Source organism: Amphibalanus amphitrite, unplaced genomic scaffold (assembly GCF_019059575.1).
Source record: "Amphibalanus amphitrite isolate SeventyFive unplaced genomic scaffold, NRLGWU_Aamphi_draft 001481F_arrow, whole genome shotgun sequence".
Classification (NCBI taxonomy): Eukaryota; Metazoa; Arthropoda; class Thecostraca; order Balanomorpha; family Balanidae; genus Amphibalanus; species Amphibalanus amphitrite.
Genome location: NW_024882974.1, coordinates 1097 through 29066, shown reverse-complemented (window position 1 = coordinate 29066; position 27970 = coordinate 1097). Strand labels below are relative to the sequence as shown.

General features: G+C 48.0%; 1 protein-coding gene across 1 annotated transcript; it reads right to left on the bottom strand.

The window, feature by feature from the left end:
- Nucleotides 1-4: 4 nt before the first annotated feature.
- LOC122373347 (monocarboxylate transporter 12-like) lies at nucleotides 5-27970 on the bottom strand. The gene is made up of 8 exons (XM_043351313.1): nucleotides 27738-27970; nucleotides 14927-15095; nucleotides 13914-14078; nucleotides 13409-13574; nucleotides 12833-12964; nucleotides 7428-7602; nucleotides 2044-2250; nucleotides 5-1449 (listed from the first exon to the last, which is right to left on the bottom strand). Exons 1-8 carry the CDS (start codon nucleotides 27745-27747, stop codon nucleotides 719-721), a joined length of 1755 nt encoding a protein of 584 aa, XP_043207248.1. The 5' UTR covers nucleotides 27748-27970; the 3' UTR covers nucleotides 5-718.

Genomic DNA, 27970 nt, shown 5'->3' with positions numbered 1-27970 from the left:
TCTCACAATCATTATTGTTACCACTTTATTCTAATCTCAGACGAACAGCGATGTTCAGTGGTCACAGCAACAAATTCACCGTCAAATTACAGCAAACAAGCGTTTCCTGTGAGAAATGAGAACAGTACACACACATTACACAGTGAAATGAGATGAAGGACTGTTGACTAGCTACCGCCCATGTACACACAACAACAATCACACATTCACTAATACTGGTTGACTAGATGACACTAAACTGTTCATGAGCCATACTCATAGTCGAGCGGTATGATCGATCACTTTTAAATCAAATCCAAGTGAGCAATGAAAAACAAATGGCGACATACACAAACATCCACGCAGACATCAACTTTACACACCCGCTCATGGCGAACAGTGTTGATGATGCGCTTATGACTGCAACTCACAAATGGTTCTGAATAAATCATGAGGCAATTGAGATAAAACGCGCGCAACACCCCTAAAAGAGTATTTGTGTTTTACATAAATCACGTTTGTGGATGCTTCATTTCTTCACATGGGTAAGATTCGGTACACAGTCACCCTTCCATTAGTCACCTCACAATGCACGGACCCCTTTTCATACAATGAGCGTACATACCATCTCACTCTTTCACAAAGCACTGTCACATCTCCTCCTTTTCATCCCATGAACGATGAAGCCTCGATTGGCTAGCACTGACCTGACCTGACCTGACCTGACCTGTCCTCTGGGTCACACGGAAGTGGTCATCTCATCGATCGTGCCCATGTCCGCGTAATTGCTCCTCTGTGATCCGTTTCGGAGTATGGAGGGCCTCTGCACGGGCTGCGGAGGGGGCGGCCGGAACTCGGGTATATCACCGAGTCGACTCCGCAGCTCCGGCTCGCTCAGACTGACGGTTGCGGCCATCCGGAGCGGCCGGTGCAGAAACAGCTCGGCGTTCCTGCCCATGGAGCGCTCCGTCTGCAGCAGGAAGTTCTCCACCTTGTCGCAGCTGGTGATGCAGTCGCCCGGGAAGAAGTAGCTGTAGTTCTCCAGCTGATCCAGCAAACCCTCCTCGGAGATACACGTCAGCCCGTCGGGACCTCGCTCTAGCAGCTTATCGTCCAGCACATCCACAGAGTTCGCGAAGGAGATAGATTTTCCGATGCGCTGTAGCGGCGGCGCCCGTTGGAACGCTCCAGCGCTGTGTGCACTGCCCTCTTCTGGCGGGATGGCGCACGTGCAGACACCCTGGTGAGCGGCCCCTGCACCGCCACCGCTGCTTTCGTGCTCGGCCGACAGGTGGCACTCCCCGTGGCCCGAGGACAGTTGGCTGTCGACGGTCGTGTAGGAGAGCGTCGTGTCCATCTTCTTTAGCCTCTTGCGGTAGAAGTTCATCATGAAGAAGACGCAGGCGGACAGCAGCACCATGACGCTAGAGAAGTAGTAGCCGGCCTTTGGAGAGCTCCGGTTAATGTAACCTGACGAGGGGAGCGGTGTTAGCTGGCTGTATGTATGTACGATCATCACAGTCCCACTACATCGTCACAGGGAAGCTCCTTATTGCACCAGGAAAAATCACCGTTCCGTGCTTCTATCCTACGGATACTGAAATCCTTCTCCTCTTCGCCGCAACCCCCTCCGGGCTGGACAGGCAACTTTATCTCATGCGGGCTGCTCCCTTGGAGCGGCACCGCTGCTCCCGAGGGAGCGCACCCCGTAGCCCGGTGCAGTGAGTACCTTGGGGCTGGTCGGCCTGTCTTTCGGGACGGGCTCAGCCCCGGTGACTCACTAGGGTGTCCGCCCAGACCAATGTCTCCCCCTGATTCCTATCATCCTTCCGGCTCTGCAATGGTCTTGTCGACCGAAAGGGCCTAACCCAACAAAACAAAAAAATGAGCTTTAAACAGATCCATCGTTTACTTTGCACACTTAGGTACCATAAAGGACAAGACAGCACGCAATAATTGATGAACAAAAACTTGTTAAGCTCCATGAGCAATGAGCATCATCTAATCTAATACGTTGCCCGGAAAAAAATATATACCCAGCATCATCTCCCAGTGATTACGTACCGGTGACTGGGGCGGCCAGCAGACTACTGAGCGCCCCGGCCGCCTGTACCAGCGACCAGGCGCGGCTGAAGTTGCGTGCTCGCACGCGCTCGAACGTGTAGACCTTGATGGCGTACCGGTAGCCACCCAGCAGGAAGCCGTACAGCCAGGCGAAGAGCACGTAGCCGTGGTAGCCCTCGATGACGGCCAGCGCCATCAGACTGATGGCTGCCAACACAGAGCGCATAGGGTGAGGAGAGCAGTGTGCTGGGTAGCGGAGGGATGGTTGACGCCCAGTCAAAGATGCTGAAGATATGCCAGAGGTCCACTCGTTCGATGATCGCGAATATTTGAAGTAAGACCTATTTTTCTTCAAGACAAAGATATGAGAAAACGAAACCTCCTTGGATTTTTTTACGTACCGATTACGTATCTGTTATCGTATCTGTTATCTGTTACGTATCTGCCACGTACCGTGTCTCGTAAAATGGTTTCGAAATATCTCTAGTTTAGTAGAAGAGGACAAAACTTGGCTTCAATAGATAAGTGTACGAATCGCATCGGTTACAACGTAAGCATTGTGTTCACAATGATAGCATAATCACTCGGATGAAACCAGCATGCGACATCATTTGCAATTCGTAACAGCAGGAATTGATTTATCACTCTCGAGTCTCGGTCTTCATAAAAAGAACACAACATGATGTGTTCCGTTCTTCTTCAGTCAAAACTCGTTTACCTCTAATGAACATCATCAATAGATATACAAATTATTTGACAGAAAAAGGAGCAGTTTGTGTTCTTTTCATCACTCACATGTCTACCTTTCGACATCAGCGAGACAAGAAAAGGTTCACACAAATAGCAGCGGTTTACAAACACCACGTTTGATTACCGCTGGAACCATTAAAATGTAATCATTGACAAATGCCTAGCTTGCAAAAAGCCAGCCAAAAACGGGGTACAAAAATAAGTCAGCAGCAAAACAAAGGCACCACGCAGAGTGACAAAGGTGCCCTGTCTCCGGGGCATTCCATGTCAACCGGGACAGCCAAAATCGGCCACCTCTGCGATTTCGTTCAAACTTGGTATACTTATTGGCTATTGGGTGAAACCTCTGAGGGTGAAAGGATTTTGTCATATGCCCTCGGGCTACAGAGATACAATTCGCTAAACTTCTGCTTTTTGAGCAGAATTGGACGTGTATTGCAATCTTGAAAGATCTATAGCTTCAACATTTTTGAAGTTATTAATTTCAAACAAACTGAAACGTGTACATAAGGAGTTATGCTAGTAAAATTTGACAATTTTTACATTTTTTGGTGATTTTGAATTTACTTTATTTTGAATTAATTTCTTAAAATGTAATTTGTGAAAATGGGTACCCTTCGATTTTGCTCAAATTTAGATATTGTCTTCCACTGGACGTAAGGCATACGTGCTGAGAAAATTAGAGTGGGCCAACGATAACTTTGGATGATATAGCAACAAGTAGTGCAACGTAGCACGGGCGGTGGAAGGGGCCGATTTCGCTAACTCCACCTGTTTATCGCCAATAACTCACGCCATAATTATTATATTAACACGCGCACTGCAGGGGGGGGTTGTTTTCAACCCCCCCCCCTGTGGTTTTTCGCAAATCGCGAGAGAACGGCGGCGCGTAGCGCCGCCAAATTTTGCATACCTGTTCTCCCAACTTTTGCACACCTTGAGTAAAAATTTTGACCCCAGGTGACCTATGGTCAGGTCACCAGGTCAGGTCAAGTGACCCTACCTCGAAACGTAAATTTCGAAGTTTGCAATCCCACCAAGCCCACAGTTGTTGAGATATGATCTTGAAACCCACAGGAAATAGTAAAGTCATCACGAGCTACAACTTGTATATCTCGGAATTTTTATATCGATGACCTAAGGTCAGGTAATTTTTGCGACCGGCCCATTATAAGTCAATGGGAGAAATTTCAACTTACTCTGAATGCCATCCTATGACTTCAATACGCTCAGGATCATAGTGTTACAGGTCCCTGTTGGTGATTTCACCGAAACATATCACTTATGACCTTTGGAAGGTGATCTCCAGGTCATCTTATTAGGTCACCTGAGGTCACCAGCGGTTTTTCTTCAATAACTTGAGATTGAATAGAGATAGAGACTCCGTTCGACGTTTATCGTGTTTTTCTCGTCAATGCGGATCGAATGATATGCAACATGACCTATTTCGGTCAGGTCATGACCTTGACCTGAGGTCAAATTTTCAACTTGACCTTTCGAGGTCATATTATATATCATTCGATGCGCCTTGACGAGCTAAGAACGATGGCGTTCGAATCGATCCTCTGTCTTGTGTGCAAGACAAGTTATTCAAGAAAAACTACCGCGAAATTCCTGTTGTGAAAATCGTAACATTTTGTCTTCGGTGACCTCTGGTGACCTCGTTTTTGACCTGACCCAAAAATGATCTTTGTATTTCTTGTAGATCTCATCTCAACCTATCCAACGCCGTTTACCGCTTGTCGCTACGTTGCGCCGTTTTCGAGATCTCAGGGGGGGTTGTTTTCAACCCCCCCCCCCTGCAGTTCGTGTTCGGCTCAGACCCGCTGCAGTGCGCGTGTTAACGTCAAACTTTAAGTATCTGTCTAGAATCGAATTGCAAATCCTCCCGTGCAAGAAATAGGTAAATCGGTCCACAACTTTTCTTGTAATAGCGGTGTAAAGTCAAACATCCTGCCGGAGCGGCTCGGCGGCCGGCGCCGGCCGCTGCCGCCTGAATGGTAGACTGTGCCGGTGCGGGACGGTTCCATCTTTGCACCGCGCTTCTTACCGCTGATTATGACCGATTCGTGTCAATTTTTTTTGTGAAGGCTTAAAAATGTACAGGCAATCTAATGTTCAAATAAATACAAAAATCAACTGGTAAAATTAAATTTTTAGGGTGCAAACACAACATGTGACTGACGTTTCCCGCGTCGGCCGATCCCCGCCTCTGCCGGCGACATCTTACTCTTAGCAAGCCACTAACTGCCAAATTTATGGTAAGATTAACTAGAGATTCTCATAACACTACAAATGTCGTATAAAGGAAGAAATAGCAAAATCGGCCAGTATCTCTTAGAGCTATGGGCGTATAAACGCAAAATAGTCACCATAACAAATTTGATCACGTTTAACCTCATTTGATCTTGTATATATTGATATAGGGCCATGAAATTGGCACACGATAAAGTTCCCCACCGCCCCACCTACAATTCAAATTCCGTTTTTATATACCTTTTTTGGCTAAACCGGGCTTTTCTCCCCTAGCGCTGGGAGAGTCAGGCTTATTTCCTTTTTGCAACCAAAGAGAGGCGCTGCTCGGAGAATGCCCAATTTCATCATTAAAAAACTGGCTTACGATGACCAGCTATCTTCGTGGCTTAGTAGTAAGTGTGCCGAGTGTACCCACCTCGAAATCTAAAGGTCGCTGGCTCGCAGCGGGTGAGCCTGAAGTGTTCAACACGCATTTGTTTTTTAAGTAGCATCTGGCCAGCCGGCAACTGTCGTGAGGGCAATGTTCGTATCTAAGTAGGTAGCATTTGGCCAGTCGGCAACTGCCGTGAGGGCTGTACATATTTACGCGTGTTAGATTAGGTCAGGTCACGTCAGGTCAGGTTAGGTTTGTTTGCTTTGGTTTGGGGTAGAAAGAAGCATCTCCGGGTGGCGCCTCTCCTTGGTTGCTAAAACGAAACACGCGAGTGCCAGATATTACGAAGTCCAAAAGACGGCTACGGAGACGTCGGCCCATTCTGGATTTTTATATGATGTAGCTAATGTATAGGAGAATAAAATATGTAAAAATCAGCAAAATCGAAGGGTACCCATTTTTCAGAAAATCAAAATCTCTTTTTTGAATTTTAATTAGGTTCACTAATTAATTAATTACGTCTATATTGTTAGCCTCAAATTAAAGCCTGACCTATTCCCTCCATTTCACACTTTATCTCGTGGTGATATGTCTAAAACTTCAATGGTTATGACGCTTTAAAGATGATAATGTGCCTTTGCCTAAGTCAATGTTTGATGACGTGTATCTCGAAAACGTGACGTCATATCTTGACAAAAATATGTCTCCTTTCTTTTCACATATAGATGAGTAGTTTCACAAAGTTTCGCAAAAATCGGAGGAGGTGAGGTTCAAAATGATCATTTTTTGTCCCACTTGACGTGGAATGCCCCCTCCGTCAAACAAAGGCAAAAATAGATCGGGAGTTGTTTGATGATCGGGAGTTCGGGGGACCGCATGAATGAAAGCATAATTCATTGTATGAATTATCAAATGATTACATTGAGACAAATGGAAACAGTAAAAATGTGTGGTAGGTAGGTACGGCTACATCATAATTACAAATATCCCGTGTCCAATTTTCCATCAACTAACTAGGTAGTTGAAAAAACCAAACCGATAATTCGACAAGGCCTCAACAGATAGATGGTAAGGCATGCATAGGCAAATTATTCATAGAAATATTGCAACGGTGATTTTAAGCGTTCATAAAGCCTACTAATATTTCCTCGTCTTTATCATTTGTTTTTAATTCATCTATAATTATTAGGCAGGTTCAACCTTTGACCCTCGAAACAATTTCTGGCCACGTCTCGCCACCAGTTCACGTCTTTTCGTCAAATGTTTGTTTCTCGGCCACTCTGTCACATTCCTCGATGCCCAATCTTTCCGATCGTTAGTATTACCTCATCGCATTCCAATTATAGCGACCAATTAAGACGAAGGTATAAAATCCAACGTGCCGATAACGCAGGCGAGATCAGGGTCAGCTCTGTAAGCAGGAAGTATCCAGGCGGCATGCGATCGAATTATTCAAATTCCAGCCACTCATGTCATACGAGAAAATAATATTTCCATGTGCCAATTATCTACGTGTTTTGAGGCCTGCCCGAAACGAAACGATATTGGACAGCTCAGCTCGGACGGTCAATAAATCATAGAACGTCAAGCTTTGGAAATTTAGCGAGCTCGCGACATCAGGAATAGCAGGTGCACTGTAAGGTAAGAACGACATTCATGTGGTATTCGTCCGTGCTGAACTCATGCATAACTCCATGGATGGCTTACGAGTATTCATACAATTGAGCCAATGCAGACCATCACAGTATAATGGCATACAATAAACATGGTATTAGATATACCAGAACATTTGGATACATTACGCTATACCTACTACCTCTATTCAGTGTCACATAAAACCCGTATAACTATTCACCATCTATGCAAACGGGTCCACCCCAACACGAATTCCTCCTCACTCATAAATAAACCAGCCGGCGCAGATCTGCCCACCCCAGCTGTGACACGGGTGGGTCAGATACGAGTTACCTCAGCCTGCATAAAGCGCACTGTACCGGTCACTCACCAATGCCGAGCAGTGTGGCTTGACAGAGGTACTGTCGGGAGATCCAGCACTGGGAGGAGGGCCGCACCACAATCACGCCGCAGCCCAGACAGCCGAGCGCCAGCGCCAGACCCAGGAATGTCTGCAGGAGGCCCAGAGAGCCGTCGTCCAGACCCTCCTCCTCACACTGCACCATCTGAGGGGAAACGGGGAGGTGCAGATTCGTCAAGTCAAGCGTCGGCAAATGAATAATATTTCGCTGTATTGTCAGTCGCGATGTAAGGGAATCAAGATTCAGTTTTTTTTAGTTATTGACATTCACTATTCACCCGTTATGTGATTCGACTTGATTGATCCATGAATGCAAACTATATTCATTCATGAATCCATGAATAAGTCATGGATGATGACAAACAATCACGTCAGTGCAACATGACTAGCAGCATTCGTTTGAGCAACTGCCTCTAATGAGACACATCCTTTGCCAATATTACTGTGTAAAATGTTTAAAAAAGTATGTAGCATCGAAAGCAGTCGATCGGTTAAAAAAAAAACTGGGTACTGCGGTGCAGTCCGCATTCAGGCGTGCGCATTGTGGGACAGATTTTGCCGGACAAAACGTACGAATGTACTGTGGCGGCTCTGATCAGTGCAGAAATGCGGCCAAAACACCCATACAGCTTACGGGCTGTCTGCGGAAAACTTTCCTAATCTCCGAAAGGAGCACCCGTGACGGCTCGCTTGTTAGAGCGACGTTTCACAAATCACCAACACATCGCCACATCATAAATCCAATGAATGTGAGCCATCAGCGTGATTGTACGTCTTCACACGAGGCGTCTCCGAGCTAACTTATGCACATCTGTCAGCCATCATGGCCACGCGGAGCCGATCGGGCGGGAAACGACATCATTGGCAGCAGAACTTCAAATCAACGACCACATCTGCTAAACGGTCAGCAGTCCCGGCGGGATTTTAGCACCAGCTATCAATGAAGATATTCAACATCGGTCGCAGCCGGCGCAGATTAACCTCGGGGCTGGCGGGGCAGATAGTCTCGGCGCCGCGCCCATAAAGTCGCCCCCGAAGTTCGCGCCGGCCCGCTCGACTTCCGAGTTGAGTATAAAGCGTCTCCTGACGCCCGAGCCAATCGGTGGTATATTGTCATATATTGCCATATATTCACCGGAACGGACACGACTTTATTTCCTAACGCTCTCACAAGTGTCATTCGGAGGATGAAATGCGACCCTTGGTGCAAAATCGGGCCTCAGAATTCGTGTCGTCAGTTTCGGAAGAACATAAACCTTCCGTCTCAGCGTAGCAGGTCAATGCACTATGTCAGACATGCATAGCCGGAACTGCATCAGCACACAACCATAATCCTGCATGCAAAAACAAACGTCCGTCGATCTGATATAAAAGTCGAGCATAGCCATAGTTTATTTTTTGGTGGTGTCTTAGCGTAATATAACAATTCAACTTATCCATCGCATGTACTTATTCACTTTCATATGACGTAAGTGCCACTTGGCGCGCCCTCGGAACTACAACGATTGACAATTTATCTAAGTTAATCAAATTTTCAGAATACTGAGTGTCGGAAGATTTATGAAAACGCCGTTCTTAGACTTGCACAGTACATAACCCAGACCTGCTGCTAAGCGTTGTTCGCCCATTCTGCAATATCACTGTGTGCCTTTACTAGAGAAAAGCGGTGCAAGGCAGATTGCTCCAGCCTATATGCACTTCGCAAACGATGAGTGACGCTGCGCTTGCACGTCACAACAGCTGAGGTAGGTTCACATGTGTGGGAAGCACCGTGCAAGGTGAAAGCGGTGGGAAGAAGTTTGCGGTCGGTCCTGTCACCGTTGACGAATAAGCGACTGCGCTTTTTGTGGATGACTGGTTAGTGTCATAAAGATAATGGCAGTATCATATCCGGAGAATGTTCTACTGTGAAATTACCTTGCCCGCTAGCTGTATAGCGGCAACATCAAGGCATGCCACCACAGAATCATGTATGGCAGCCGATAGGGCTATGCCAAAAGTTTATAATCAGACGGCAAACACCACTATTTTTACATTTTTGTTTCACAATTTTCTAGCGTTGAACTAATTAAAAGTTATGCAGTATTGCTCCGTCATAATTATCGATCCAGTATTACGTACCATCATGGTGAGAGTTCAAAATTGGTTTTCAAAAAGGCATCCTTGTCGGATGTGGACAATGTGCCTAACTGTCTAGCATTGCTTATGCTAAAGATCTGCTACTCATTCTGGGTCAGCCATGCAAAAACGTTGCGGATGTTTACAATTTCCGATGGTTACATGATTGCGCTATGAAACGTCCATCTCGGAGCCCATGACAAAACCGTCTCCGCTCGCCCACTTCGTGTTCTCAAGCAGAATCTTTCGTCTCGCTCCGGACATTTGGCTAAAAACTGCATCCAATACGTCCTCTCTCGCTGCCAGTTGGGTTCAGCTACAGCCTCTGAGTCGCTCTCTAATGAAGATAAACGGGGAAAGAGCCTGGACATGTTGGATATTTTATGAAGCTGGAGAAGCCACACTTGTCTCTTTATCCATTAATGTGTGCTCTCTAGACGAGTTTGCATTTTTGTTTAAATTGATGGCCCCAGACTCAGCTGAATAAGCTATCTCTTTGTATAAGGTGAGGGTGGCGGGGATAAACTCGCGGATAGGTAAAACATTATTTTTGGAATAAGAAATAACAGTGTCATATTTGAATAGATTCAAAAAATAACAATGCGCACATGTATTCAGTCGATTTTAATGACGCTGACAGAGTTATAGGACATTAAATCAGTTGCTTTGAAGCTTAGGCATAACCTTGGAAGCGAGTGACGTGAATGATTCCGGGGCAGACAAAATTCTGCGATCGGACTCCATGCCAAAAGTGACTTGCCACGCAGTCGAACATTTAACGCGTAAGCATCAAGTTTCCAGACGTTACCCACCACATATTTAGAAATGAGATTGGTCAATGGTCAGCTATATCACAACATTCAGGGACATCTGATGCGGCGATGAAAAGTTTCTAAAAACTAACATATTTATAAAAGCAAAGGAGTTAAATGCATCACTACATAAATTGCGATTTTGCATTCTATTAAAGCATGAACTTCATCAATGCACTTAAAAGGCAAGAAGCTAGTTAGGCTCTTAATTTGATTTTAAAGCAACGAGTAATGACAACTCCAATTGCCACGACGGTCTGTTCATCGCGACCTTAACCCACGAGCCGCTGGGGGGGGCATAAAGTTGCCCCCCCTTTACGTTTTGTGGAATATCTCCGAAACGCGATGAGCTACGAACGTGAAACTTGGCATAGCTTCAAATGAATACCTAGGCAATGTTTGAAGAAATTTTGGTGGTTGTAGCACCTAAGATGACGTCACAGTGACGTCATAAAGTTTTGTCGTTTTCCGATATGGACCGTTTCTGATGACGCTGAGCATGAAACTCAACTGTAAATGAACTAGACAGCATCTGCTGTCATCCTAAAACATCTAAGTACACTTCCATCTAGTTCCTAACCAATAATCGGCCCTTTATATTCGGTCCCATATATCTGATGTATCGTGAGGAAACTGAGAGTCGCAAATCTATAATTTGACTTATGACGTCACTGTGACGTCATTTCAAATGGGATCGACACCAAATTCGGACACAACCTCCGCTAGGTATTCAGGAAGATGTGTGCAAAGTTTCGCTTCTCTATCCCTTCGCGTTGCGACGATATCGTCGCGGAAGTAAAGGGGGGGCAACTATATGCCCCCCCCCCCAGCGGCCGGCGGGTGGCGCGGAGGCCCAGCGGCCGCCGGGTTAAGAACAGTGTGTGCCGTTGAAGTACTGATGCATTGATCGATGGAAGCATCAACAAACAATCTATCACAAGCCCATTGAACAATGCCCCGTTTTTCAACGACCATCTCAGGAGGGTTGCCACAACAAAAGTCCATTCTCCGGTATCGGTCAGACTCTTTGCGACCAGGCCCCCCAAGAGCATTGGCTGCGTACCAATCGCCCAATAACCGACTTCTGAGTGGGCCAATATAATTCGGCAGCATTGTCAGACCGGTTAATGGCCTGATAAGCCGGCTAACTCCGTCCCAAAGACTGTTAGCAGTCCATGACAATCCTTGATACGGCTCGATCTCAGGGGAACAACAAAGGGTTTGAAATAAATTGACCAGACGAAATGTATTTCAGAAGTTACAGCCTGCATTTCGATTGAGGTGGCTTCGTTTTGCACTAGAAAAGTAGAAGAAAGCGTTTTGAAATAGAACGTTCAATGGACCATCTTAGTGATTCGCGAATTCGCCTAAATCATGCGTTGTTGGACCTCATTCAACGCACATCAAGCTGTTTTTCCGCAAAATGGACCAAAGCAGCAAGTTTTGCACACATGTCTCGCTGGTGAATTGCAGCAGCGTACCCTGTACTCTAACAACTGAGTGATATGCGGAAGGATTTCAACTTGGTGGTTAGCCTGCAGCTGAGTCTGCCGCAGGGCGTCGGGCTGGCAGCGGCAGGCGACACCGCGTGACAAACTGTGACGCCCTCGCGACACTAACTCGGCAGAGCGCGACAAGTTAGGGCCCAGAACTGGGGAGCCGGCCAGCGGTCAGATGGGCGACGGTGAAGTCAGTGTGTGGTGACAGGGCTCGGTTCACTGGGTGGGCGCGGTGTGTTAGAATGCTTTCTGGAATTCTAAATTATCAGTCAGAGCTCTAGACTAATTGGTGCAGCTCCGGGCCTGGCGTTTTTATCACATAGACAAGTGTAGTGTTTAGCGTGGTGCGGGAGGCATGAGGATGAATATAATTGTTATCAGTGAGAATAATTTTACTTACGAGCTGATGTCTTATTCCTAGAACTGTAACATAAGTTTCTAATAGCTGTGACTGATTGGTCGTGGCCACAAAATCCCCAGATAATGTCCCATAAATATTTTGCCACTCTACGTCTTTTTCGGGTGACTTTATTTACAGTCACATGCTTCATATTTATCTGGTTACATTAATCATAACTGTCTGCGAGCAAGTGAAATCAAAATCCTGGAGCAGATGTAGAAACGAGTGATACTTCTAGAGAAAAATATGGCAGTAATTTATACTGATGCTTTTTACATGTCAGCAGGGTCAGTCAAACTGATGCTTCAATAACGCGGAGTGACCAAAAGATATACTTCAGCCATTGTTCCGCTAACGGGGACGGTACAAAGAAGGCACTGCGACGCGACAACAGCATATATGCAAGGAAATGTCACCAAAGTGCCTCATATTTCCCATCCTAAGAATAGCAGCCGCTATTATGAACTACCTACTTCATGAATATGCAACGGCACTAATCCGCCCCGTGAAGCGCATATTAGCCCGGTGGTGTTGGACGCCACTTACCAGCAGTATCACGGGTGTGTAGAGGCCCAAGCCGCTGAACATGGACGAGACAACCAGCACCTGGACCGTGCGCGCCTTCAGAACGCTCCAGTCCAGGTAGGGAGGCTTCTCCTCCGGCTTCGGGTTCTTCAACTGGAAGAGAAGAAAGCATCAATGAGCCACGATGGGGAGGAAAGGGCAACTTTACAGTAATCCGCGGGCCATGGAATTGCTGTGAGATTAAAAGAGAGTCCCGATTGAACGCTAAACAAATGCAAAGTTGAAGCGCAATCCATGACCCACTGAAAGACATTAACCGTTCCATTCACTTTAAGGGCTCACTAAGAAATGGTATCATTCGTTAGCCACAGCTCAGGTCCCCGAATAGCTCCCAGGCCAATGAGAATCGGCCGGCTGTTAACGAGAGAGACGACCAATATACTCAGCGGGCCGCTCGTAAAACTGTCCAGACCGGAACCTTCCGCCGTGACTCAACGGGGCAAAAAGTCGACTCATTACCCCTATCTCGGCGCACGTGATTGATATAAGAGAGACCGGCCGGCCGGCGATCCCACCAGCACACGCACACACACATACCTTGAACTCCTTTTTCTCCTTGACTTTTCGTTTCTGGTTTTTCAGGTGAAGAATGGCCCGCCGCTGTGGGTGGTAGAGAGACGCCGACCGGTAGAAGATGCCGATGATGAAGGTACTGAAGACTATCCCGGTGACCGCCTGAAGACCCAGTCGCCAGCCCACCCGACTAGCAACGGGAGGAGAAACACAGTGGGTTAGATGGCGACTTGCTTGTCCGGATTTTGTTGGCTAATAGTTAATAAATGCGTTGCACTGTTTGAAACAGAAAATTGATATGATCAATTGAGCAACTACCATACCTGCAATGAATCAAACGGACGTCACTCATGCAAGACCCAGAAAAATGAAATTGCATCTTCTGAGGAAGAAAAGCAGAGCAGTACATATGGTTCAAAATCCTTACCCAGATAATACGTTGAATAGAATACACAAATCCTTGCACCAATAGCGATACTTGCTAAAAAGTATCGGGTTACACCGGCATGCAGCGCCACCAGTCACCTACCCGACACTGTAGCGCAGAATTGTTGAGACCAGCGTCAGTCCTATGCCGGCTCCGGACTGGACGATGATTTCGACAAACTCCCGGCGCCGTTTGAAGTACTGACCGGTCATCAGGTCAGAGGTCTCCCGGGTCAGGCCGATCCCAATCCCCAGGACCAGACCGTAACTGAAACATGGATGTGACTGTTAGAGCTGTGGTGATGATGACAAGGGTGTATGGTCACAAAAAATATTGCGTTTAACTCTTCATCGCCAGCTGCATGAACTTCATTGAAATATCTTCCGGATATTTGTCCATGTCCCTGTTCATTCTAATTATACTTTATTTTAATTCGTTGTTTTTGTTTTATATTAGTTCGGCAATCAATCACGAAGTTATGTGGTCTATTATTAACCGATTATGCTTTCAATTGGTTTCCAAAATTTTCTGCTGTAAATATTTTGTCATTAAGCTACATCATTCCATCAATCTTTTCAGCATGTGGCGTTTGTTCACAATTTTCTAGCAGAGGCCTGCAATAGACATGTACCTAACGTAGTAATGACATGAAATATTACATTGACGGTTAATGCCATACATGATGAAGTAATGATAATTGCTGGTCTCTGGCATTGATGTTTATAGATGAAAATGTCTTACAAGCCTACTTAATCGTCCAACGCGCCCATGTATTCAGAAACCACCGGGCCTGATGTCATGTAATGCACGCTCAGAACATGCCAGAAGGCAGCTCTTTCATAATTACAACGGTGCAACACAGCATAATTCAAGCAGAAAACGGCTCTAATTCTTGTTTATTGACAGACAGCTAGCACTTGATTTGTTTTGCAATTATCTACACTATTCAGCCCCACCTACGTCGGTCTAAGCATGGATGGAAAACTCCGTATACCACCAACAGCACGCCTCTCCCGGGTACCCAGTGATCACAAACATCAGCTGATGAGAGCTGGTCTGCCATCGTCTATCAAACCAGATCGAAAGTAAACACTCGGGGGAGGGTAGAGACTGACCTGAGGAACACTTGGTGCAGCTGCTGAGCGAATGAGGCGAACAGACAGGCCAGTGCGGCCACCAGTCCTCCCAGCACGGCGGTCAGACGGGTCGATTTGCGTCGGCACAAACCGACAACCAGAGGGGTCACCAGCAGACTGACGCATATGTTCAGACTGCCCAGCCACACTGAAATATAGAGAGAACGACGGGTCAACGCTTACATACTTCAGAGCTGTTCATTGAGGTGGGGTATGTCGGGCCAGATATAATAACATCATAGCCCCAGCCATCACTCTCAGGTCGAAAAGAAAGGTCAGTTCACTTAAAAATAATAAGGTAACGCGTTGACTCATATATGTATCCGGAATTCGACTTTGTTCTGAATTCGTAGGTACTGCTTATTCTGAAATATCACCACATACCATCATGATAATTCGAGAGCACCAACTCTGATAACGCACTGCGGGCTGAAGAGGACACCGTCCACAACTACATCAGGGAGCCGTCACGGCCAGGCCGGCAGACGGCGGCGTTTTCGGCCCGTTTGGAACAGGGGGCGTGACCTTGGCTCGGCCACATATCTTGACGGATGCCTCGTAATTGCAGAATTATGCGCGATCCAGGGCATCGGCGCCGGCGGTCAATGGTCCGCGCGACGGACGGACGGCATCAGATGCGCTCGATACGACGCCGCCGGCATTATTCAAAATAAAGTGGAAACGCCGAGCGCTTTCGTCAAACAACGCTGCAGAGAGCGAATTTTGGGACTGAAACGTAGCTCAGGCGGATGGTTAAATCGTTTGGAATCGGTCCCCGAGGAGTGCCATGCGCGCATGACGGCATTAACTGCCCTGTCCACCAAGAAAGCGATTCGGTACTTTGTGGCTATGAAATGATGTAAAATGAGGAATAAAAATGTCGATATTGAAAGCGCAGACATAATAACCGTGTTTTAGGAAATTAGCAATTGGGTTACAGGCATAAACAATGTCCTATAATATGGTTTATTTGTAGCCTTTGCTTCAGATCTTTCGTCCATTTCGCAGAACTGGAACTAAATCAGGCAAAAATATCATAAATGGCATCATTATACAACATATTGCTTCATATTTTTGTCACTAACATTTATTTGACCTCATCTTAATAGTTCTACGATTCCAAATGGTGCAAACACGTCCCCATTTTAAAATCAAAAGGCAATGCAGCTCAGAACCAAAACGTTTAGCGAGGGTCTTAGCTACTTTGTGCTAGTAAGCCTGATGATAACTTAGGGAAATGCATTCGTTATCAGAACAACTTTTGTATAGTCCCCATCTGCGTTACTGAAACAGTCGCAAAGTTGGAGGCTGATTGCATTAATGAGATAGATGAGATGTGCAACTTTCCGTAAAGGAGTTACACTGATAGAATGTTGGGGCTGATAGAATGGGGCTGATACACTATAGTGACAACTGACAAGAGTATTCATGACACACCGAAAGTGACGGAAACCTTTGGGCCACATACATTTATCATGTGTATTTCTTCAGGAGATGATTGATTTAATGCAACAGATGTCGCTCACCATTAATCATGCTTGTCATCGGGTTTTACAATGTCCATTGTTCTTACGCAGGGGCGTCGCCACGGATTTTTGAGTGGGGGGGTCGGGTTTCTAGTCTTCACCCGATGGGTAGGGGTGTTTTTTTTTGCCGCACTTCCCAGTTTTGTGCGTGCGTATGTGTGTGTGTGCGTGTGTAACAAATCGGCGCGCAGCGCCGCCAAATTTGGTATAACCTATTAGGTAGGTATACCTACCTACATCACTTGCGTAAAAATTATCACTGGTCACTTAAGGTCAGGTCGCCATGTCAAGTTCAGTTATACGGTATACCTCTATAAAAACTTTCCCCTCTCGCCATTCTTGTAGCTTTTCTCCCATAACTTCGAAATTTGGTACACTGTATAGGTACCTAATGTATGGGGTTATACGTGTCAGCAATTCATGATTCTAACTGAGGATTTACATCTATGATCTGAAGGCAGGTCAAATACGTGACCTCATCATTAGAAAATAATGAGAAATTAGAAAAAGCACGAATGCCTCCTGCTTTGAAAAAGTTCGTCAGAAACGCAAAATATCTTTGGAGCCATGACAAATCAGCTCATCATTGCCAGGGACAGGGTGCAACTTATGGCGAGTGATGACTCGAAAGGTCATTAGTGGAAATGTCTATCGATGGCCACCAGCATTTTTTTTCTACAACTTTTGACGAAGACGCGGTAGAGCGATGACAGCACCTGGAAGGTGTTCACTGTTCAGCTCAACAACACGGATCCATTCATATGCAGCAGGAGGTCCTTTTTCGATCAGGACATAACGTTGACCTGAGGTCGTTTTAACGTTAATTCTGAATGGTCAAATTTTAACTCATGTGACGCGTCTCAAAGAGATCAAGACGGTGGTGACAAGACAACATATGTACAGTATGTCTAAAAAGAATGTACCGTCGCCACTACGTGGCGCTGGTGTCGCGAGCCGGTAGTTGGCTGAATCCGCACCAGACCACACATTCCCAAGCGCTAGGTGACAGCTGCGCAGCGGCCGGTAGTAGCGTAAGCCCGAACCTTCGTGACACGACCCCGGGGGGGGGGGGGGAGGGAGAGAGGGAGGGGAGCGGGCGGGGCAGGGCGTGCAGGGAGGGGTGCTCCGGCAAGCTGGCAGTTGTCGCGGCCAAAGGTCAAGGGGTCACACACCAAGCGAACGGATGCTGATGTGGGTTCGTGGGGATCGTGAACTTGTGTGTGGTAGGTGCGTCTTGCGATGCACGGGTGATACGCCATGGGTCTAAGCCAAATGATTCGGGGGAGAGCTGAAGAAAAATACCTGGTCAACTACGGCGAATAATGGTGCTGAAAAATGGAAAGTATGGGTCAATGCAAGCCTTCATGACTATAAACTTTTCTGAGGGCGCAAAGGCCAGCATTGAATAACGACATCCGGATCGAAATTAGCAATGATTTATAATTACATGCCGAAGTAATAGCGTTGCAAAACCCACCTAGTAAATTGTCAAGTCGGATTCATACCGACTTGAATTAAACTATCCTAAATTAAATTGTATATAAGATCTCTATGCTTTGACCAGCTTCGTGACCTGACGGGCTGTGACCTGACCTTGACCCGAGGTTAACACCTTAACTTGATCTCACCCGAAGAAAAAGTATACCATTTGACACGCCTGAGCTAGACAAACACGATGCTGCTAAAATCGCGGATCTGCGATCATGTTTAGCGAAGTTATTTACCAAAAACCGAACCTCTGCCTTGGGCCACTTGACCTAACCTCAGAAGTCATCGGCTGATCCTGGTCCTTAAAATCGGAGACCAATCGCTGCATTTCGTAACAACGCGCACGATCGTTTCTTTCGTGAGGCTCTAGCTCATTAAGGGGCGAATCGGCAAAGGGGGTTGTTCCCTCACTTCCAACCCCCCAACGCCCCCTCGGTATTCAGAAAACCTGAAGGTCCGGTGAGGGTTTAAAACGTTGCTCCTGAACGAGGAAGAAATGTAAAAGTCAAAGCTCTATAGACGTCCTCTAAAAGTGGTCATAATAAATAAATTGGTTAGAGATAAGATACTTTTTAAACGAGTTCCTCATATAAAATCGGGTGCTGGGACCAATCTTATAAACGCTTTAGAATGGACAGGGCGTCACTGGCTAAAGTTTGGGTGCAGGAAACGGCTATTAAATGCAAAATGGTTTTCATGCATTTCAGTCAATTGTATATTGACGGTCACAGTGGCCGAGCTGAAAAAGTTTGGTAGTGTTTTGCATCTTTTACGCCCTAAGAAACTACACCATCTATTGAAGTGGGCGGGCTTATTTGAATGGGAGGGCGCATTATGCGTCAATCGTGTGCTTTCGTTTGTTTTGGACTGTATTTTACGACATCCACTGCTGGTATCACTATAAATATTATTTAATGCCGTGAATACGACAGCATTCCATTTATAAGATTGGGCCAATGGAGTCGCGCCCCGCGAGCTCGGTTTTCCGCTGGGCCGCTATACGGGCCGAGGAAGTCGGTCTTCGCCTGAGGGCAGGACGGAGGTCAGCGGGGGAGCGCGGGGTCAGCCAGGTATCGCCCAGTGCCGAGCGGATGCCGCTCCCTCCCCTCTCTTCCCCTCTTCTCCCCTCCCACCTCTGTATAGATGGGGAGGGACCGAACTGCCAATGACATGCGAGCGGTCAAGGCCGCTCGCGCGGCAGCGACCCTGGCGGCCGGGTGCCGCAACTGGGATTCAGCCAAGTTACCGATTCGCCTCCTGTGGGAGAGCCAAACCAGAGGACATACTTTTTAGACATACTGTACATACCATACAAATTCACGGAATCGAAAGTTATTGCAAAGCAGATGTTTCGGCAGAATCTGTCCAGTTAGCTGTTTGCCTTCTTATGGGCCAAACATAGACCTGAGATGAAATCTAACGCGAAGCTAGCGAAAAAGCGTTAAAAGAGCTATCGAATAGTTTTCTGCTTCACTGTAGCCCTTCTATTGGTGGTTTCCCAGTCGCTAACGTATAACGTATACTAAACTAACGCTGAGGCATGCTTTCGACCCCTGATCGATCTACAGGTTTGCGGAAAAAAAGCATGCTGCCCGTGACGAGAGAAAGCCGATGATATCCATTTACAAGTTTTCGGGTCATCTCAGGACTCAGGTCATCGCCAATAAGTAGAGAAACTCGGGACCTGCTAGAACTTAACGAATGTAAGTTGTGATGGTTTTTCGAGGTTCTGATTACGAATGTTATCTTAGTTTTGAACGAAGATGATGACTCCATGCATTTGGGGTAGATCAGGTCAGGTCAGATCGACCAGTACCTAATAGTGGATGACCACCACCGATTGCTTCCTAGCATGTTATATGAATAAGCAACACAACTACTTCTTAAATGTTCAGATGGGCGCTAGCCGCTAAGTTCAAAATCAGCTCCAAAAACTACCCTATCAATTAAAAGCACGTTATGAAAAAGTGAACTAAGGTCATCTTTATTTGAATCAGGGATATCGATTTATTTTAAGTAGGTGATTAACTCGAGCGCACCGGAAGTTTTGTTACAATCGGCTCCTTTTTGCGCGACTTCTTTGCGAAAGCCCGAGACGGTTCCATCTGACTCCCTTTCCCCTACATGTGCACTGTACAGCTAGTTGTGACGGTAGCCATGGGGCTGAGGCTAGTTTGTAGTTTTGTAGTTAGGTACTGATCCGACGAATCGACTGCGACCATTTTTTTAAAACGATCAGACGACCGCTCGGGGCAGTTTTGGCGCGTCCAATCCTTTGAGGGATAAAAAGGTACTAGGATGGGGGCTACTTAAAAACATTGTTGTGCTGGTGTTCCCCGCCCACAGCTAATTGACCTTTAGGTAATTGGCTAATTGGCTTTAGGGAGCTCTTGAAGCGATTTTGAATCTGATGTATTTGTTGGTGTTGCTGACGCCTGCTTCACTGACATAAAAGCTAAAAAAGCATACTCAGCATCGCAAAAAGTGGGGGGTCGACACCCCCAGTTTTCAAGAGTGGGGGGGTCACGACCCCCCCGACCCCCCCCCGTCGGCGACGCCCCTGTTCTTACGTAATTTGCATAGGCGTCTATAGGAAATAACCGATGAATTTATAAAATGATTGATGTGAACGGAGCACCTTGGGATCGGTGCAGACTGGTTGCTGTGCTTCACAGACCAGCAGCAGCAGCGGGCCTGCTGGCTATACGGGCATTGCTATCCTAGCCAGAATACACATCTCGGCACCCACTAGACAGCAAACTTCCCTCAGGGGGCCGCGTTCCAGCGGGAGCCCCGAGCGGCCGGGTGACCGGGACCGGAGAGCTGTCCGACGTCTGTGTGCAGCGTGGGACCAACCGGTTTCACCGACCTCCGGCACCGAACATCGATCGACCCGTGATACCTTTAACGGGACGCTGTCGGAATCACGGTGTAACACCGCCTGCCTCCGGGGGCTCCGGGCGCAGAGGCCGCCGCCAGAGGACGGAGTCACGCTGCCGGGTACACTCGGCTGGAGCGAGATGGGAAAATATTGGCGACTGAATGCCGATCAGACTGGAAACCATGAGAATGAGAGCGTCCGAGGAGCTATCAGCTCTCTGGAGAGAATCATTACCGCTCGGCGGAGCCCTGGGGATGCGGCGAGGCGCACCGGGGCTCGATCAGCCGACCCGACGCGCTGGTCAAGTATGGTGCTGGTCTCAGCGGCCAGCGCTGGCCACGCTTGTGTCAACGGCTAATGCTAGCTGCAGCACTGATCTGAAGCGACCAATGCCTTCTTGGTCCGAGTGTCGGCCATCCATTCAGCTAGCTCTGACGTCGTCAGTGTCACTGACAAGAACAAACGGCGCCTGGTAAGTACGGCAGCCACTAGGACGACGGTCCTCTATGGACAGAGATGACCAGCGCGGCGCGGCGCGCGCGACGCCCAGCTTTGGCAGTGGTGACCGAGCATCTGAGGGAGCCATCACCGCCGGCCGATCCGTCAGCGGGTAAATGGCCGGCCGGAAACGGCCACTGAGTCCGCGCCGGGGTGCGCCGCCGAGACGTCATCGGTCAGCGGGCGCCGCGGCGCCCCGGAACTGTGCCGGGGCGCCGGCGGCCACCGCACCGTCGTCGACCTGATCAGGGCGTCATATCCGCCCAAAGGATCACCGGTACCGGTCGGGGGCCGCCGCGGTGCTCAGATAAGCCAGAGGTGACCCGACGCGTGTCGCTGAGACGATGGCAGAGGGATGACGGAGGGGTGACGGAGGAGGAACGAGGTGGAGGGAGAACGAGGAGGAGGGGTAGAGGAAGGAGAGTAGGGAGGGATGCCAGAGAAATGGCAAAGAGGAAGTGATAGAGGCAGGAGTGAGGCTATAGTGAAGGCAGAAGACGCAGATTATGCAGGATTCGCTTTTCTCTGGTCAGCTAAGAGAACAGAAACGATATCCCTTCTTTCCCCGGACGACTGACTTCTTGTGAAGGTTGACAGTGCAAACTAAGAGGTCCAATGTTGGGATTCGGTCATGGGAAAATATTAGCCCATCGTCCCTGACAGGGTTAACGGGAAATGCTTTCTGTCTGCGGAATTATGAGACTATTTGCGGACGGCCAGCGTTTACAGGCTGGTAAAAACTAGACAGCCGATGGCTTGAACAGAGTCACATTATGCTGAACACAAAATATTCCTCAGCGTTATTGGTATTGATCGTGCTTCCGGAATGGCTTATTTTGGAGGTTATGACCGATGCTCAATTCCTGGAATAGTTGCTTGGTGCATGCATGGTTATCTTTTTTACGTCATAGGAGCAACGATGGGGTTGTCATAATCAGGACTCGGCTCGGCCCACACACCCCATATATAGACCTAAGACCCTGCCACACATCAACGCCTTTGCGCCAGCGACCTGATGGAAACGTCTCTTTGCTGCAACTGGGACTTCTGCGACATACTCCATGATGAGCTCTCTGCATCTGGCAGCCCGAATGAAAACACTCGAGTTCCATAAACCTCGTCAGCCTCTCTCAATATGTCCGAAACTTTCCGAGTGGCGCGATTTATCCTCGGCTGGGAATAGAACGGGAGCGACATTTGTCACCAATGCCTGCCGACCATATGGAGACGACGTTCGATCCTGGCTGTGATTGAGTATAAAACCGGACAGTAGCCACTCGAACTGGAGTCGAGATTCTGAGCAGCTGAGCCGCCAGTTGATATGGCATTCAGATTGCCTTTCTAGATATATTCTGCATTTTTACGATGCGCATTTAGACTAATGAGACATAAAATAGGCACCCCTCGTGCTTTAATTCACACAATCGTAATTATTGTCGCTTTGGCGGGCCAGCTAGAGATCGTAAATGTCGCTTAACGTTTCGCCGAATCGGCTCGCTGGCCCGCAGTCATCCTTTGACGACCAATACACCTCCATCGGAATGGTACTCAGACGGCGCGAGCTCATCTGGGCTGACACGATAGCTCGTTTTTACGTGCCCACTTCATTAATCCGTGCCTAATGTCGATACATTCACGACTGCCGGTGAGAGGCGCGCGGGCCGAGGCGAGGAGGCCACGGCAAAAACACCGATAATAACTCACATTTCATCATAGCGGCGCGCAGGCGCGCGCTGCAGTGAGAGCTGTCGAAGACGGTGAGCTTCCTCGGCACCGGGTGCTAGATCATACGCTGCGCATACGCAATCGGCACACACTGTGCATTTGGCTGAGACTGATGAGAAGAGGATAGGCAGCAGTTGGCAAGAGTGATCAGGAGAGGATAGTCGGAGTTGGACCTAAAAGACGGTCCCGGGACATGTACAGTTACATACTTACCACTAATGGTTGCAGGTACTTACATACAGGCTGATAGACAAATTTTCTTTGAAGACCATTTGCAAAAGATCAACAAGCGACTTTGGAACCTTTTGAGAAGGGAAGTGAGGACGAAGGGTGGACTGGTTATTTCTGGAAGTTCGACGTCACCGCCAGCACCGCTAGGCGAATGCCCCACAGCTGAAACAGACCCTGTCTGCTGAAGTGACACAAGCCAGACTTTTGACCATTGGACCCGGAACAATCGACCTAACCATCACCGGAAGAGGTCAGACGAGACACTGGGGCGCGATGTCGAGACGCCTGCCTGTCTGGCACCGATCGTCGACGGCTACGGCAGCGATCGTCGACGACGACGGGCAGCGACGACCGTCCACTGCAGAGATGTCAGCACGGCGAAATATGTGAAATGGCTCACAAAATGCCGCCATGAACTGCAGACAACTTCTTTTGGATTGCGTCAGCAATGCGGACGATGCTGGCAGGCCATTCGGCACCAAATGCAAGGGCCGAAGGCGGATGTCGACATATTATTTGCCTTATCATGCCGAAGTCGATCCAGTACGCTTGACATCTTCCAAACTAACTCCGAGTACCCAGTTGACATTCGACGGGTAACCACACACACAAGCATACTGGTATAAACATCCAACAGATATCCAGTCAAGTTTGTCATCTTTCTAATGCCCAGTTGACATTCAACGCCGACATCAGCCCAACATCCTGCCGACATCAGCCCAACATCCAGCTGACATCCGGCCGACAGCCGCTGACATCCGGCCGACACCCGCAGACATCTGCAGGCGCCTGGTCGGTCCGACAAGCGACTGCACCGGCACCTCCTCCTGCAGGTTTTGCCGACATCTGAAGAGGCTGACGCACTGGGCGAGTCTGTTTCGGCTCAGCCGCACCGTTTTTGCTGAGCAGCTCCTGGCCACTAGGCAATTAGTGGAAGCAATTTCACCGCATTAGTGAAGTGTAAGACGTGTTTTCAGGAGAAAAAAAGCGACGTTATGGAGGAACGTAGATGTTTGTCGCGTCGCCTGATCGGTCGCCTGATCGTCGGTGGTCGTTTGATGAGTGGTGTTCAAACATTGGTTATCAGATCGCTATGTTTAATCTTATGATTATTTGTAAAAAAAAATGTTTTTTAATGATCAAAAGAAAAGAGGATTCCTAGCGATCATCTCAACTATTATCAAAATACACCTAAAACGGACGTGGAAGCGCACCCAGAAAAGATCGGTGATGGTTATAGTTTTTCAATTAGATTTTGTCCGAGATTTTGACGTGCTCTGGCATCTGGCGTCCAGACATGGCCCAATCTCTTGTCACTCATATGCCAGTCGAGTGAAATGATGTCACGACCTCAAACAGGTTTTGGAGAAATGTTAGAAATGGATGTGCTGATCTCCTGGTTTCAGAATAACCTGCTTTCACAGTCCCATCTCAGACATAAACTTTAATTTGATGTGAAAATTGTGGAGGCCAAACTGTGTTCATATCAATAAGTGGAGGAAATGAGGCTGGAACATTTTGAAAAAAAAAAGGTAGGTAATGTAAAAACAGCTCCCAGATAACTATGAGATATTATAGCCAAGCAGCTGCTAAAGAAACTAAGTGACTGAAAAATAACACATCGATGCACATGCTCCATTCTGAATTCGTGTTTATAAATACCTGATATGCATATGTGGATAAGATTGCTCAATAAACCAAAGGATGAATATCAAACGAAGCGAAAGAGATAATCCATAATCATATACACTGACTCTATTTTAGACAAATGTTTGATTTATCGCAAAACGGAAAATATCAACCATCGAATTCAGCGGACGCTTCATTTCACAATGCCACTTTATTACGACGACGCTCTGAAAGCGACTGGTCCGACCTTCTGCGGAATTTATCAGCCCAAGTGGCGCTCGGTCGATTTTAGGCTGTTGAAACCGTCTGCGTACATCTTCCGGCATATAAAAAATGCTTTTCAGAGTACAAAGACATGAACAAACTAGCTTCAAAAAGTTTGAGCAAAATTTTTCCCGCACTGACTGATGATGAATTCTGCTGGAATGAGACCTAGGCTGCGTGTCATTCATAGATCCATTCATATTGCAGCATCCCTGGTTTTGAATCAGATAGCAGCTGGTCTACCTCAGTGCTGACACCCGAGTGTCACCTGGCTGTGACACCGGGGGGTGTCCGCGTGACGTGTCACCCGGCGGTGTCATCTCCAAGTGTCACCTCCTCCGCTGCACCGCATTCCTGCAGCCCCGGTGCCTCTCATCCCGAGCACCACTCCAGTGGCTGCGGCGACGCCCGCGCAGGACAGACGACCACTATTTGTCATGGCCAGATGTATTTATGCCTCCCCCTGAGGTATTTATCTCCCGAGGAAGGAGGATGGGGAGGGGTGGGAGGGGCGGGGTAGGTCAGAGGGATAGACGACGACTCTGGGTGGGGTGGGGGTGGGGGTTGCACGCCCAGCGGCACCATCATTGCGTCTGGCAAACGACTGACCTTGCAGGATGGTTCTACAAAGGTCCCGTTATCTATGCATCTGAGCACAGTCGATGATGGTCACCGCAGCAGCCACGGACACTGCGCAGCGCTCGCCATTCTCCAAGCACAAAGTAAATAACCAAATTAATGTGCCCCGCGGGGATGAAGACCATTAGCTCAGTGGCTATTGCTGACGGGGAAATGACTCGGGCAGCGACGTTCGATCAGTGATCGGCGAGCACCCGGACGGCCGAGCGGGAAATCGCTGCCGACGGCACGAGCAGGGCGGTCCGGCCACCCCGCGTCCTTCACCGAAACTGAATGGAGCTGAGCGACACTGAATAAAGTGAGCATGGCATGTGACAAAAGTATCACGCCAAGACTTCAGGCATTGAAGGATCGCTGTCAACAAACAACACTGCCTTCCGCTGACTGCCTTTCGTTCGATTCATCTACGTAATTATTAGTTGAATGATATTTGCTTGTTTGAAAGGGTTGCCTGTATAAAACTATTAACATCTCATAAGTACCTTCTCTTGTCTTTTTGATTCTACATCACCGTCACACTCACGCTGCGTCTCCTTCTGTTGCAGCTTTGTGTTATAGTTAAATGATATATCGACATCGAGAGTGACGCAAATTCAAAATATTTAGCTATTGTTGGCTATCCCATTGGCAAACAAATCATTCATATGACAAACATGACACTATCCGACGTCATGGAGTCCCTATTTCATACTAATTGTTCTCATTCATACCCTCGTGTCAGTTTGATTGTCTTTGCTCCATACATCTCATGGCTCATAGCTTGTTATCAAAGTACGCATTTTTCTGACAACGTTTTTAGCTCTTTAAAATGAAAAAAAACTTAGCACAGGCTCATTCGCCAACACAAAAAGGCATCAAACATCATATTTTAGTCAGGCAGCAATTGCATACCTACCCTAAGCGTATAGCGTGACTCCCAAAACGTGCTTGCAGTTTGCACCTTTCAGATGCATCATGAAATTGCTCGATATAAACCGGGGCTCACAATATAGTCGATAGCTGCTTGTTACCTTGATAACCGCCCATTTCTTACGCTCTGCGGCTCCACTGGCTCTCCACACCATTATTTTCACCGCCATCGCTGACATTCATCTCGACCTGCGCTTTGGTTCGTGACCGGAGGATCGCCAGTCACGCTCGGCGCGGCCCTACATGGGATCCCTATGAGCACACGCCGCGTGCCAGGAGGGTAGGTGTACGTGCCCAGTTCAGTCACCGGAGTGCTGGGCCGGGACGGGGTGGGTGGGTCACTGGGAAGTGGAGGTGGGAGGAGGGCGGCCACTGCGCACTCTAATATCGTATGGTCGATTACAGAGCTGATAGTGACACTTACTACAGAGCGGCTCGGCCGGCCCTGCCCAGTCCGCCGGTACGCCCTATACATCGGAAGCGCCTACGCTGTTCTTTGAACAGCTGTGGCTTGAACACCGAACACCAGCATATGCCACGAATTACGCGATACGGGAGATAGTTCGGCTGTCTGAAATTCTTCTGCGGTAGTATAACCGCGTACGCAATTCAAATATTCCACGACATTATCTCGCACATTTGGGAACAGCTTTGCCGCCGCATTCCTAGCACAGCTCAGTAGGCTGGACATTAATGAGGAATGACTATAATACTGACCGGCCTTGCGCCACTGGACATTGATGCAGCGCGTAACGTCGGCTCCGTTTAGATACCGGGGCCGATATGCAAACGATATGATAACGATATGCCCGGAATATCAATAACCAGGAAAGGACCCTGCCAAAATCACTGGTGGTCGCCTTGTCGTCATTGAAACAGGGAACCCACGGTGAATGTCATGGGACACCGTCGTCGTCACCGGCCGCCGTCACGTCAATGTTAACATCAACGTCAACTTCACGAAACTGCCACCGTCACCACGCATCCGTCGTGATCTCACCTGCTTCCATGTAGTTTTCTCGTCCCCATTCTGCCGCAGGTGCAGCAGTAGCACCCCGTAGCTAACTGGAGGCCGGCGATGACTAGGTGGACGAGGAAGGCGCAGGCGCAGATGACCCACCCCAGCCACCCTCGGGGTAGTATGTTGTCGAATGGTGGACGTCTTGGATCATGGCGCCGCAGACCAGGGATTCGCTTGTGGAGGCTGTTCATCTCCCTCTCGTTCAGACCCTG